Source organism: Cloeon dipterum, chromosome 1 (genome assembly GCF_949628265.1).
Source record: "Cloeon dipterum chromosome 1, ieCloDipt1.1, whole genome shotgun sequence".
In the NCBI taxonomy this organism is placed as follows: Eukaryota; Metazoa; Arthropoda; class Insecta; order Ephemeroptera; family Baetidae; genus Cloeon; species Cloeon dipterum.
In genome coordinates this window covers 32,856,217-32,870,579 of record NC_088786.1, presented here as the reverse complement: position 1 = coordinate 32,870,579, position 14,363 = coordinate 32,856,217, and the positions used below count along the sequence as shown (strand labels likewise).

The following is a 14,363-nucleotide window of genomic DNA, read 5'->3' as shown; positions in this document are numbered from 1 at the left end:
AGAGCTGCGCAGCTGATGGTCTTTCTGGCAGCAGCGAAACGCCAGATGGCCCTCGACTATAGCTGCGTAGCAGCGGGGAGTGCCGCCGCGCCGTCAATAGCGAGCGCACCTACAATACCGCGCGCTCGCATCATTTTCGAGCTGTGCGTTCATCCACACGGAAGAGCATTAGAGGTGCACTGCGCGTAATCTCGCTTTCTCTGTGCTGCCATTGATGGTGTTTGCCGATAACGACGCCCTTATTCGCCCCAAACAGCAGCAGCAGGTTCAATATTTGGTCGTCACCGCGGCAAAACAACGACAGACCAATGCCCCTTTTTTGTTGAACAAAAGGCACCGAGTATTTAAATTGAAAATATGGGGATTTAAATGCACTAGCTTGCGTTTTAAATGCAGAAAAAACTTTCCTCTTCAGAGTTGTGACTAATAGTGTTTTAAAGGATTTACAATTTATTATTTAATTTGAAATGAAACGTTCGACTTGAAAAATCAAAAGTTTGAAGCATAATTCGTTTAATGAAAATTTATTTGTTATAGCAGTGTGATGTAACAGAATATAAAATTATTATTTTGGTAAACTCCAAGCGAAAAATGATATTAATTAAATATTCAGGGAGTTGAAACTTATTAAATTGTCTTCTATTTTTAGATTGTTTTATTTTAAATAATAATGTATTGTTATTGTAATTAACTCCGAGGAAAGCTTAAAAAATATGTAAAAATTGATAAATTGTGTAGATTTAAAATTGTTGCACGCACATGCGTTTAATAAAATCATTAACAATGTATTGTTTTATGCATAAATTGTTGTCCTGCTTAAATTATACGTTCTTATTTTATATGAAGTTTCATGTTCTGGAAGAGAGTATACTATAAGCTTCAGGCGGAAAAATATTAGCTTGTTGAGTGCTAGTAGGGATATCTATACCTAAACCTTCTTTTCGTAGCTTATTTTTTCAATCTTACCCAATTTTAAGGATCCCTCCTTCCTATTTTTATTTTGTAGAATTTGATCGATTTTTGCTCATATTTTCTACAGTCCATCAAAACCAGTATTATACATATGTTCCGCTTTTTGTTAAATATGAAAGGGGTGCAATGATTTCATTGAAAAAAATTAAACATGTTTTAGAACATTTTCAATGCTGGACACATCATCTAATATAAAATATTATTTCATAGAAGTCAAAAGAAAAATTCGATTTGGAAAACCGAAGAAATTTTGTTTGGTCAGAAAATTCCTACTAAAAGAACTTCTTTTGGAATAAAGCACCCTAAAACTTGGGGTATATGACGGAATTAGTGCCGATTTAGACAGTTCCAGGCGCTTATTTCGACACATTTAGACAACTTTTAGTATAAACAATTATAGATGGTACAGGTATTTTGCATAAACAAAGTTATTTTGAAGTTCCTTTTAAGATTGAAACTCCTGAATCATATCTTTGATAATTAATCGTATAATTATACCGTTTTGCTTGGATGACGTAAATGTGACAATAATTCAAATAAAATTTAAAATAATCAATAAATTCAAACTAAAGAAGATTCACATTCCCCCTAATATTACACCTGAATATAGTTTAAAACAGTAAATTAAATAAATCAAACAAATCAGCTTCCTTGTTGCAGCTAGGAAACGACTTTGGAAAATTAGCACCAGTGAGCCGTGTAGTTGTTTGTCGGTCGGGATCATTCATTTCGGGGGATAAATAATTCATGAGCGGGCGACGCAATAAATTTTGAATAACAATGAGAGTGACAGACAAATGAGCGGCATACGGAGCGATGCTGCAGAGTGGCGAAATCGGGTTCGCATCTGTGCCGGGTGTAATGTCACGTATGATGGTGCGGAGGACCCCGGCCGCTCTGATATATTACGCGTGCGTGGGGTGCTAATGTACTGACTAAACGGGCCCCCCTTTCCGCCGACTTATTGCCGGGGATTATCGCCGCTCGGCTGCCTGCCCTTAATAGAATAAAAAGCCCACTTCATGCTCTGGCCAATTCAATTTTCACAGCAAACACGCCTGAGACGAAATCGAGCCGCCCGCTGACAACTGTTTGCCAAACAAAATCACCAACGTCCACACTCGGGATTTTAACGAGACTAGTTTAAATTCGTGCCTTCAAAAGTGGAATTCATGGTCACTGCAGGGACTGCAGGGGAAATGCAAAATGGGGAAAGGAATGAGTTAAATTACAGAAAAATTTATTTTTTTCTATTTCAGATGCAACGAAAGGTTTCAGAAAAATCTGAGCACTAAACCACATTAAAATGCTACCAAATTGAAAATAATAATTATGCGGCTCCGCAAATGTCACAGTTTTAGTTTTAAAGAGGAATGATACTACAAAAGCCTGGAAAATGCTTGTTTCCAATGCATAAACTCGTCCCTTAGGATTCAGTTAAAGCCTAAATTGAATTTAGAAGCACTGTATTTTTTTGAGAAAATTGGCTGGAAAGTTACCGTGCCTTTCAAATGGTAATGACTGTCTTCTTACTTGAAATCCGATTTAATTTCAAAACTAAGAGTTTCCCCAATGAGTGGCATACACCGTTGGACAGATCTCGACGAGAGGAATCGAAATATGCCAAGAAAATATGTTCAAGCACTGTAAATTTGTGAGAAAATTGGCAAAATTTGAATTTTTACTGTAGGAAGGTTCTTTTTATTATTGCAAATTGTTGAACAAATTGTTTATCGATCAATTGTTTGTGGCATCCAACCATTCAAATAATTTTCAATTGTTGCCCTGTATCATTCCATTTAAACTAAAGATACATTGAATTTCGTTTGTCCAATTTAGCAACAATTAATTTCTTCATTGAGCAAGAATAAAATCATGTCTTTAAAAAAGTAACAGTTAAATTTTACATTTTGCTAAATTTCTCAAAAATTTGAACGGTTTCTTAGGAGTTTATTTTTGGCTAATTTCGATTCTTCTCGTCACTGCCTGTCCAACGGTGTGCAATTTATGATGTAAACCTCCCTTCTAAGGAAAGGAAATCACGATTTTCAATTGGGAAACAGTGCTCGTCGCTGTAGCAAAGCAAAATCCACACCACAGATTTAATCCTTGATCAGCAGTCGTTGAAAACGTCCGCATTAACTCATTCTCATTACTGAGCACGATAAAAAACGAAGTCTTGAGAAACTACTCCACTTAGGAAAAATTCACAGTAAGATCAAAATCAAAATTTTTCTCTTGAAGATATTTCGAAAGGCTTTTAGCAGTAACACATTTTATGACATAAAGCCCTAGAATATATTTTACCATCTAAAAGAACATTATTTATTCTATAAAGACCGATAACATAGTCACGCAGATATATGGGATATCGTCTCTATGTTTATTAAAAACCATTATAATCCCCTGAAAAAGCTCGACTGGTTTTGCAAGAAATAAATATATAATAAGTTTTTCCTTATATGCTTGGCGCTTTTCCAATGCTTTGCAGAACTGCTAGAATTGCGTCTCAAGTCATAAATCTGGAGAAAGCTTTCAGCTTGACACACTCTCCTCATTCGTAGAATGCAGAAAATGATTTCGCCAGCCTGCATGTCGCTTTTATTTGTCTCCCGAAAATTCTCGCAGATTGATTTGCCGCGTGCGCGTGTGTGTGTCTCAATTCGTCTCAACAAGTCATCCTTGATCAGCTCGGCAATACATCTCATTTCGCCGGCGCGAATCCGAGGGATTTGTAAGTACGTAGAGCGAGCGAGTGCGTGTGCATGCAGGCCGAGGGCTGTTTAGCGCGGCGACGAGCAATCAGTCTAAGTGCATCCCCCAGAGCAGCGCACGCGAATGAAGGAGCAGATCGCGTCGGTCTGGTGTGTCTCGTCCCTCTCCCTCTCGCCCTAATGCCACACAAATAATTATTACTGCATACTGCATGCACTCGTTAATTCCGAACTGCTATATGTGGACTGGGGTGAAGTGCGTTTTTATTTGCTCAAGCGGTATTTTTCATTAAAATTGAAGAGTAATTGAAATCGAGATGGGAAGACTCTGATTCCTTTTTTGCTGGTATATGCACCTCGCCAAGCATCTGCACCGTGCCGGTTGCATAAATTAAATTTTTTTAGGAGGATGACTGACAATGAGTGAGTCGAGCCAACCTCAATTCCATACCTTGGCCTTTGTTTCAGTTTTTTTAAACAAGAAATTTAAACTAATTTCATGAAAATAAGTTGCCTGCATATTTGGTATAAAGAAAAGTGGATTTCAATAAGACTTCATCCTTCTTGATATCAGAGTTTTTTTTAACTAACTTCCCCCCATACCCCTCAAAAGTGGAAAAAAATGCATTTTTGCAGCTTGAAAACAAACGACGCGACGAATTAAGCATGTTTGCCATAAAAATGACTCAAATTTAATCTGATCAACCATTTATTTTTGTCACCCCTAAAAAGACAAGTGCTGAAATACCCATCAAAGATTAGAAGTCATTAGAAAATTTCAGTTTTCAGCATGAAATAAATCATTGAGTGAAGATTTTGTAAATCTAATGGTTAGAAGAGAGGATGTGGCAAAAAATGTAAAAAACCTCGGGTTCCAAGGGTCGCATTTAAAACAAAAATCACGTCCAATGATGTCCTGAAGTAGTTTCAGGATGACAAACACTAAATTTCGCTGCGCAAGGAGAGGTGCAAACAACAAAAAATTGTAAAAGTGTACGTTTTTTAGGGTGCAAAAAGGGAGCTAAAGGGTTTGCACCCTTAGAATACTTCGGCTATCTAGGGCATGTTATAACACTAGTCTAGCGGTGTGTGATTTTTGAAAATCTGATGATTAGAAGCTGCGATTTGGGAGAGTAAACATATTTTGAAAACCTGAAATAGCAACAAATTTCTTTTTTTTTAAATTAATTTAACAAAAAGCTAAGGCAAAACGCTATTCAAGATTTGACTTTTCCAGCTCAATCTCAACGAGATGGCAGTTTCAAAACTTTTTTTTTAATATATTCATTTTCAAACATGAGTTACATCTTGAAAAATCGATTTTAGTGACCTTGCAACTTTGTGGTCAGCAGAGAAGTTGTTACTTTTGATGAAACGAGTTCAATGGTGTCCAATTTATTGTTTTGCGATCAATTTGGATCAACTTGGGGTAAGTTGCAGAACTCTAAATTCTATATTTTATAGCGCCCATATAATTGACAATTGTGAGAAAGTCGTTTTTTTTTCAATATGGCTTTTTTATGCAAATGGGGTCTATTTACAGTAAAAAATCCTCAAGATCCTCAGACCTCTACCAGAATTGGACATATAGGCTTAGTTTATTCATTATTTTTTCATTTATTTTCTGATGTGTGGGGTATAGTTGCCTATCTGATCCAAAGTAAAATCAATTTAAATTCATATCAAGCATTTTTTTATGTATAAAAAATAGTATGCTAGGGAAAGCCTCTACGAAATCGGATGCAATCCTTAATTTTCAATGTCAAAATCGTCAAAATCACATATAAGTTAACGTGTCTGAAAATGAGGCGTAATCTGAAAGCTTCTTTCTACGATCTTTCACCTTCCAATCAGCTGCACATCACGGAGAACATGTTGGGCTTCGAGACTAATCCAGCCGGGTGCAGATGATGCGAGTGTCAGATGTGTCAGAGCTGAAATCAGGACTGAGGAAGCCCGCGAAAGTAATGACGAGAGTATCAAGCGAGGCAGGGATGCTGTCGGCGGCATTGGCAGCGAAGCCTGTGCAAAGTTTGCATCTCTCTCTTTCTAGTCCGTGAAAGGCGGCACGTGTCGCAGATTAGCGCCGAGTGGGCTCTTGTTTCAAAGACTGCACACGTGGCCCCGCGGGGACCGCACTACTCGCTCTCTGCTCTGACCGACTTTCTGCCGGAAACTGGCAAAGGGCGAGCGCGCACTTTGTTGCACTAAATGATTATTTGAGCACGTATCCACGCCGGCACAAGCAGACCTTTCCAGCACAGCACACGGTCCGCCCGCTCTGTTTGTTTTTCGCTTGTTTGTGCAAACGCTGAGAAACGAGAGAAGCACGTTGGCAAATTGTTTGGGTTTCGGCCTATTGCAATCGTGACTCGAGATAATCCTTGTACTAATTTCCTGAAGTTCTCTGCAGTTGGCATATCAATTTCAATTCAACAGAAAAACCATATGCCAAGTTTAACGTTTACAGCGCCAGCAAATTTAATTTCAACTCAGATTGTTTAAACCAACCTCTGGCTCAATTTTCAGAGTATTTAAAGCTGTTTATGCATGGATCTATTTAACGCACCAGTCCCCAGTAGGGAAAATCAATAATCTACAAATTTAATATTAAGTTACTCAATAAGTGACGTTTTTCAGAAAAATAAAAATAGTGCAGTTTTAGTTCTTACATGTAAAAAGCATAAAGACGTCGTGCTTATTGATTTTGATATAAAAATTAAATATCAAGTTTTCAACATGAACATGGCAAAAATTTCCCTCGTGTTACAGGATCTCGCATTAACTCTTTTAAAAGTTAATTATGATATTTTTAATTAATTATATACATAAGTTCATTTTACTAAACAGTTAAATTAATGATATTGTGGCACCTTCCCGCCACTTCTGTCGTAATAACTATTTTGCTTTTAACCTGTATCGCCAGGTGGCAGTACAAAGGTGTGCAACAATCAGTGCACCCTTGCTGCACCTTCTCCCCCACTGCACCTTAAGCCTCGCACGACAGCAGTCGCAACACAATATTCTCTCTCCGGCTAGGATGAGTTTTCGTGCGAGGATGTTCTAGAAACTTTGATCTCGAATTAATAAGACCCGCACTACGGGTCTTGATCTTGATCTTGGTCTTGATCTTAATTACTAAACCACGAGACATTTGAATAAAAGACGAATTACTACAATGAAGAATACGCATTTCTGTCAACGCTTCCACGTACCCACAATATAAAATATATTATTTAATAGTATTTAATTCTAGGTATGTGGTGGCTCTGACTCTCTCTGACTCTCTCCCCCACTTTGTGCTAGTGCGCCCTGTGCGCTTGTGACTTCTCACCCCCACTTAAGATGGTGCTGAAAACCTCCAGAAGTTTCCCCCGTATCTCCTATCTCAAAATGTACTTAAATTAACAACATTAATTAGCTGACTAATTGTTTCCTCAATTCATCGATATTACAATTTACAATAAACTCTGACAATAAAGGCAAACCCAATTTCACCCTTATTAGTAATGCACAGCAATAAATATGATTCAAATAAAACTCTACTTCGCGACGCACTTTATGGCCAGCCGTTTAGGCCACTCTCTGTTCACTCAGTCTAATACACGAAGTTAAGTAAAGTTAAAAATCAGTAGTTGAGTGTTTTACTTCATCCGACTACCGCTCCTACAGGTATATAGATATTATTTGTTTATTTTATTTTCTAAAATTTTTTTAAAACAATAATGTATTATTTTTTCGTTAAATTAAAATATTAACTTTATCTATATTTTCATTTTAAGTGCATAAATAAATAAAATTATTCTTAAAGCTTCAATTAAGCGTAAAATATGAATACACACGTGATACGTGGACTTGATGAACTGTCATTTATATTTCTACATGACAAACTACCTTCGCATGATTGTCATTCGAAAAGTGTGCGAGTTTATAACTATAGTACGGTGAAATGGATAAATATATTTTGATTTTTAATTGTTGAGAATATAATTTACATAAAAGGTAACGCTGCTTTTGTACTTGGCTGTTTATATTAAACATTCATCGCATGTAAAAAATTATAATATACTGATACTATATATGGCCACTATAACAAAATTTACAAACATAAGTCCGAGATGGAAACAATTATTTGAATATTGATAAAAATCATATCCGTGAGGGCATGTCGGGTGAACATTTTCAAAATTTGCTTGTTTCCATAATCCTTCAGACATTAAAATTTGCAGTTAATGGGATAAGTTTTTAAAATTCATGTTAGCGTTTGTGATTCGGAAGTGGGAATTTTGTTTTTAGATCGTCATCTACAAAATTGTAGAACTATATAATGTATACAAATCTTTCTATATATGCTTTTATATAAAAGCAAATCGAGATTTAACACGTTCTATTAGAAATTCTGAAGTCTTTTAGAGCTAAAAAACTGAATCAGCGCTAACTGTCTTTTATAAAGCAATTGATGAGATAGCTAAATTACATAATTTTGCAAAGCTGTACTGATATAAACATTTGCCAGATTTTTAAGTTTTGTACTAGCAAAAATCGATGCTCTAACCTTTTTGCAATATTTACCAAACGATAGCTACCGTATAAACTTATCGTAAAACACATTATACTTCCAATTTATTAATGGTCTCTCAATACACGGCTGTTAGCAGTTACAGCATAATCAATTTTAATGAATTATAGCACATAAATGATTGCAAAAGTAAGTCGATATGTAAATTTCGCTATTGAAGCTGGAAGCAGAGAGCAAACAAGCAACAAAGCGGCCGCTGGGAGTACATTAACTTGATTAAAAATTTGCTGCCGTGGCTGCTGGCTCGACGAGCGAACAGCAGTCTCTTGGGCGAGTGCAAAAAGCGAACGGCAGGACGAGGGGGTGCAAAATAAAGAGATTGATTAATCGGCGGCGGAACATCTTGTGATTCTTCGTGCATTAAGAACCGTCTGCAACTTTTTGTCTCCTTTTTTTTCCTTTTTGCTCTGCTCTCCGCGCTGTGCTGTGTGCTGCGCGGAGCAGTGCGAGAGCGAATATTGATATTTGTGCCGCTGCCAGAGGATAAATTGCGCCTCTCTCACGGGGTGGGTGTGGTCTGGCCTCGCGGGGTGCCGAGCAGGGCGTGTCCCGGCCGACGTCAGCCACCCCGAACGCACCAATGCCGCGCGCACCCCGGCGCCGGGGTCGATACGCTCGGGGGTGGGAAGTGAGGGGCCGCAGCCCTCAGTCGCGAACGGACCGCCGATCCGCACGCACGCCCGCCCGTCCGAACGCCGTCGATCGATCCTGCGCGGCCGCTTTACCACTGTGTCATGTGTGCTGTGCTGCTGGGTGAGCCGCGGCCGCGATGAAGCTCATCAGCGAGCGGTGCACAGAGCAGGACCCCGACGGGGGCTTCGAACCCCTCCTCGCCTACAACAAACTCTTCCAACACCAGGCCCTCATCGGTATTTACCATTTCAAATAGATATTGATTTAAAATTTTCCGGTTGATTTAATTTTGATGGGAAAAATTCGAAGGTTGTAAAATTTCTTGTTTGAAAAGGGAAAATTTCCACAAAAGCTGAAGGGTTAAATTTTGGATAATTTCTAATCAATGTAAAAAATATTCGAGTTTCGTAGCGGAATCAGTCAGAGTATATATTATAATGAATTAATTAAAAAGTTTTTTTTCGTTACTTTGTACTTCCCTCCCACAATAATCACAACAAAATTTCTTAATTTAATATTTCACTGCTACTGCTCGACTTGAATACAAATTAATATTGTTTCCTGACCACAAATTATAGCTAGCGATGTCTCAAAAATTATAAAAGCAAATTTCTCAAATAATTTAATACTTTTTTTTTAAATCCTAGCAACATTTTGGCTCTATATGAAAGTATTAAATTTTCTAGAGGTGCTAAAGCACCGGACCATTTTATCAGTGCACATTAGTGCATGACACAATTTCCTATACAACATGTTAAGCAATAAATTTTGTGGCAGCCGTCCCTCCGAATGTTGAAAACAAAAGGCAGCACATTTATTGAGTTCTCAGCGGATATGTTGAGAGGAAAGCGACTAAATTGTGGCACGTGCTTGCTGTGTTTTCATTTCACGATGACAGCCCATCCGGCTTTCAGCCCGCACTCCAACACTCGAACCCAGATATGACGCACATGACGGAAAAGTTCCACGCTTTGTTCGGTATATTTTCCGTTTGCGAACGGAATGCTTTTAATCGAATTAAAAAAGCAGGTTTCCAAACTGAAAATGGAGGACTGGTGCAATTTAGTATTAAATCCTCCGGACATAAGCATTTTTTTAAAGAAAACTGCTCAGTGTATTATAAAATTCTTTGAAATTCCGCTCTCTTGATCGATTTTAAACCGTCTCTCATGTCGTGTCTGCAGCAACAATTCCACGGTGCGGAGGTTGCTCGGAGCTGATCCTGGACCGCTTCATCCTGAAGGTGCTGGACCGGCCATGGCACGCGCGCTGCCTCAAGTGCGCCGACTGCGGCGCCCAGCTGGCCGAGCGCTGCTACGCCCGACATGGTGACGTCTTCTGCAAGGAGGACTTTTTCAAGTGAGTCTCAATTTTTGCCGCTTGGGCTCGAGCAAAGCAAGCAGTCAATTTCGAGCGAAAAAAAATCAGGATCAGTACCGCCGTGAGCTCTTTTTTAGCCAACAATCGATTTATTATTTGATTAATTCCCTCACTCAAATCTCCTCCACAGTAAATTAAAATAAAAAAATGTCTTTTCAGCTGCTAAAATCCTCTTCTTAACCATTTCCTACCGTTTTATCCAAATTGTTTCACTCTAAAACCCGCCATGCAATGACCACAGTTGAGTCAATTATTTTCGGTGCTGATTTTTTTTATTTACTGTTGAAAAATTGACTGCAAATAACGCTCGGGCCCACTTCTGCCCTTCACGGTCAGTGAACGCAGGCTTTTCGGCAGGCGGTTCGGCACCAAGTGCGCCGGCTGTGACCAGGGCATCCCTCCGACGCAGGTGGTGCGCAGGGCGCAGGAACACGTCTTCCACCTCGGCTGCTTCGCATGCGCACTCTGCTCCAGGCAGCTCGCCACTGGCGACGAGTTCTACCTCACTGACGACCGAAGACTCGTGTGCAAGGCCGACTGGGAGACCGCCAGAAGCAAAGGTGAGACTTTTAATCCCTTGTCTTTTTAAACTTCTTCCATTTTATTTGCAAGGTGATTAAAATTTAGGAAATTTCGAACAAAACAAACTCAAATGTGCAAGAGCAAACAAATACTCTTCAAATTTATTTAAAAAAATGCATTAAAGGATAATTATTGAAGGTTAAATTGATTCAAACCATATGAAACGTTTAAATTTATTTACATTTTTGACTTGAGTAATCATTGTTTGAGTTTAACTTGTTTAATAAAGTTGTACTCTGCAAATTTCAATGATCAAAGTGTGCTAACCATCAGCAGATTCTGCAAATTTCCTCGAATTTAACGACGCTTGACCAAATATGCATGATAAACGACGTGATCTACTCAATGGTATATATTTATGCCCTTTATGCCAAGGTGATTCCTCATCACGAAATAAATTCATATCCCAAGTTCAGGCAGACGAGTGCGCTCTTCATTGGAAAAGCACTTTACAACCACTTACTGTAAATTTTGGCTTGAATGCAATCCTTTAGAGTTGTTTTAAACGTTACCAACAATAAAGATTTCTTTTAGTTTCGCGGTATATCGTCCCTCTTCAAACCATTCTTAATCCGTAATGTGCATAGAAAAGACTAAAATTTCACATTCGAGCAGTATGGCACACATATAACGATAATTTTGGGAGGAAAAGTCAACAGATCTCGTTTTAATATAATACGCAAAGTGTCAGGCGTGTCAGAGCTTTAGCAAACAGTGACAGTTGGGCGCACAATTTAATCATATATTCGCCTTTTGTGCTGCAAAGGTGGGCTGAAAAACACGACGCGATTCGTGTTTGCTCCACTCGAGGCGTCGAGAGCTTTAATTAAATAGATAACGTATAACGATTAGCGGTGGCACGGTGTTTGCTCGTCAGCCAGTCTAATATGTGTGCATGTTGATAGATTAGAAACACACACACGTCGTTACTCGCCGATCGAGTCAACAAAGTGGAATTTGCTTTATCAGACGAGGTGCTACATTGTTGTGCTACACGACCAAACAAAGCGTGAGACACACTCACTTGAGCGACGTTGGAGGATTCAAAGGATCAATTTCCGTTTGAATTCGAATCGCAAACGGCTAAACTTGTCTAATTCAAATCACATTGTCTCTGCTTACAATTGGGATCTGAATTCGCAGGACTGGATTGAGAAAATTTTGCAAATTTCTTTTTTTTTCTCTTCTTATTCCTGTCCTCTCGGACAGGGAAGGGCGCGCACTGCGCTAGCACGAATGCTGAATTCCGAGTGCCAATAACACCGCGAACGGATAACAAGGGCGCCCCAGGCCGCACATTTCAGGGACGCAGCCCACTCAAGGGCCACTTGCCTCCGCACCGTGGACTGCATGGAAACGCTAGACATTCGTCCCGTGAAGCCAAATCACGCATGCTGGAAAGGTGCAAACCAGCAAGTGGCGAGTCGCCTCCTAGCCCGTTGAGCAATTTGAGCATTTTGAGTCACTAAACTAACCATTTTTTGCCATCTCTGACATTGGGTGGCCAGTATTAGATCTCCGAACTGCTCAAATACCTCCCATTGCTTTGACACTCATGAGAATGCCTTTTAACAATGCGAGCCAACGGCTGGTTCCTCAAAAGATTTAGTCAAAATCTTACATTCGCTGGACAATGTCTCTGCTTTGTTATTGTTATATGTATAGCTACATTTTTCGTTCCGCTTAAAGAGTCCGGCGTGTCAAACAAATTCCTTGTAACAATTGGCGACCTCCACGGCGAATACCCTCAGGTACCTGCCACCCGCTCCAACTCACAGAGGTTGGAGGTTGTTTCACAACAAAGAGAATAACGCGCGTGTTTCCTCCTTTATTCAATGATTCGTTCACAGGCTTATTATTTTTTTTGCTGCTTATATGAGCGACTCACACGATTTCCCTTTGCACAATGGCACCTCAACCCTCTGGGTCTTTTGCTGCCCCTGCCTTTTTTTACTAAAATGTCCCATAAATTCAGATCCCTGATTTTTTAAATTCAAAGCGTCTTCGGAATTTCATTTACTAAATTTCTCTTTACAACTGACAACCTGGCTAAATTGATGAGGGATGAAATTGTAATTTATTACCGATTAAAATAGAAGCGTTTTTTTCAAGTGTATTGTTGTATTTTATTTTCCTTGAATTTGTAGTGGTTGCGGAGCCGAGATTCCACTCCTTTTTCATTTTTAGTCTAGGGTATTGTTATTCATGAGATTGATAGAAATTAGTTAATGCAACAGAGAGAGATTTTGAATTTAAAATTAGTTTTCGCCGGACACTGAAGCCAACAAGTCGCATCTAAATTGTTCCGAGCGTTTAATTGTGAAGGACCCGGCTCAATCGGGTAAATTCTTTTCTAATTTAAATTGTTCTTCAAGTCGATTCTCTTAAATTGTTAATTCGAAAGTCGAATATCAATTCTGTTCAAAGGTCCTTGTAAACTGTTAGACTAAGTCGCCAAGTGACTGACGTTTATAAAAGAGAAGAATTCGTTGAAAATCCCGCAAGGTTTAATTTCCACCTCCTACCCCCAAAAATTCATTCCATTTCATTGTCATCAAAAAGCGTTGGCTGTTGATTTGAATAGCTGATAAAGTAGCAGGCGGGGATGTTTCAGACGGCTCGCTGGAGGGCGACCAGCCGAACAAGCGGCCGCGCACCACCATCACGGCCAAGCAGCTGGAGACGCTGAAACAGGCGTACAACAACAGTCCCAAGCCGGCCAGGCACGTCCGCGAGCAGCTCAGCCAGGACACTGGCCTCGACATGCGGGTCGTCCAGGTCTGGTTCCAAAACAGGTACGCGTCTCGTCGCGCATTCGAATCCATCATGGTGATTGTTATGCAACCCGCGCAACACGAATGTCCTGCGGATTGCATACATCAAACTTTCTTATTGATGATTTTTTATTTGATTTTGTTGCAGGAGAGCGAAGGAAAAGAGGCTGAAAAAGGACGCGGGCCGCACCCGCTGGAGTCAATACTTCCGATCGATAAAGGGCAGCGGCGCTGGATCCTCCTCGCCCCGCTCAGACAAAATGGACACCAAAGACTCGGAGCGGGAAATCCTCGACTCTAGTTACAGCCACGGTAAGAAAAATCTGTAAATTTTGTTTGTAAATGTAAATCCTGCAGGGATTGCTGTGAAAAATGCAAGGCAGTAAAAATAATCTTAATTTGTGTAATATTTAATTTTGAATTGCTTAAAGTGGTTGTAACTTGGAAAGCAAAATTTATATTTATTTTTCTTTTCCAGATTTGAACAGCAATGACAGCTACAGCACCGTGGCCAACCTGACGATTGAGGGCGAGAGCGGGGCCGCGTCACCGCGCGGAGCAAACTCGTACATTGGTGCTCCGGGCAGCCCGTCATTCCTGCCGCAGAGCCATTCGCCGCCCCCGCAACACATCGTTCCCCCTGCTCACCACGGAGGCCCTGGCTGGGACACAATGGGCGTCTTCAACCTGGCAGCCAGCAGTAAGATTTTTTTAAAAATATTTTAGCAT

The 14,363-nt window shown here is 39.8% G+C and overlaps 1 protein-coding gene across 6 annotated transcripts in view; it reads left to right on the top strand.

Annotated features, from left to right (window-relative positions):
- Lim3 overlaps positions 1-14,363 on the top strand; it is a 34,211-nt gene that overhangs the window by 18,318 nt on the left and 1,530 nt on the right. For 3 of the 6 annotated variants that reach the window (XM_065497387.1, XM_065497388.1, XM_065497389.1), the window contains exons 3-7: positions 10,083-10,257; positions 10,624-10,838; positions 13,460-13,655; positions 13,783-13,946; positions 14,113-14,334. In XM_065497387.1, coding sequence (XP_065353459.1) covers positions 10,083-10,257; positions 10,624-10,838; positions 13,460-13,655; positions 13,783-13,946; positions 14,113-14,334 — 972 coding nt within the window. Of the gene's footprint in view, positions 1-8,913; positions 9,135-10,082; positions 10,258-10,623; positions 10,839-13,459; positions 13,656-13,782; positions 13,947-14,112; positions 14,335-14,363 lie in introns of those variants that run through there. The other 3 variants (XM_065497392.1, XM_065497390.1, XM_065497391.1) reach the window with 3 other exon arrangements.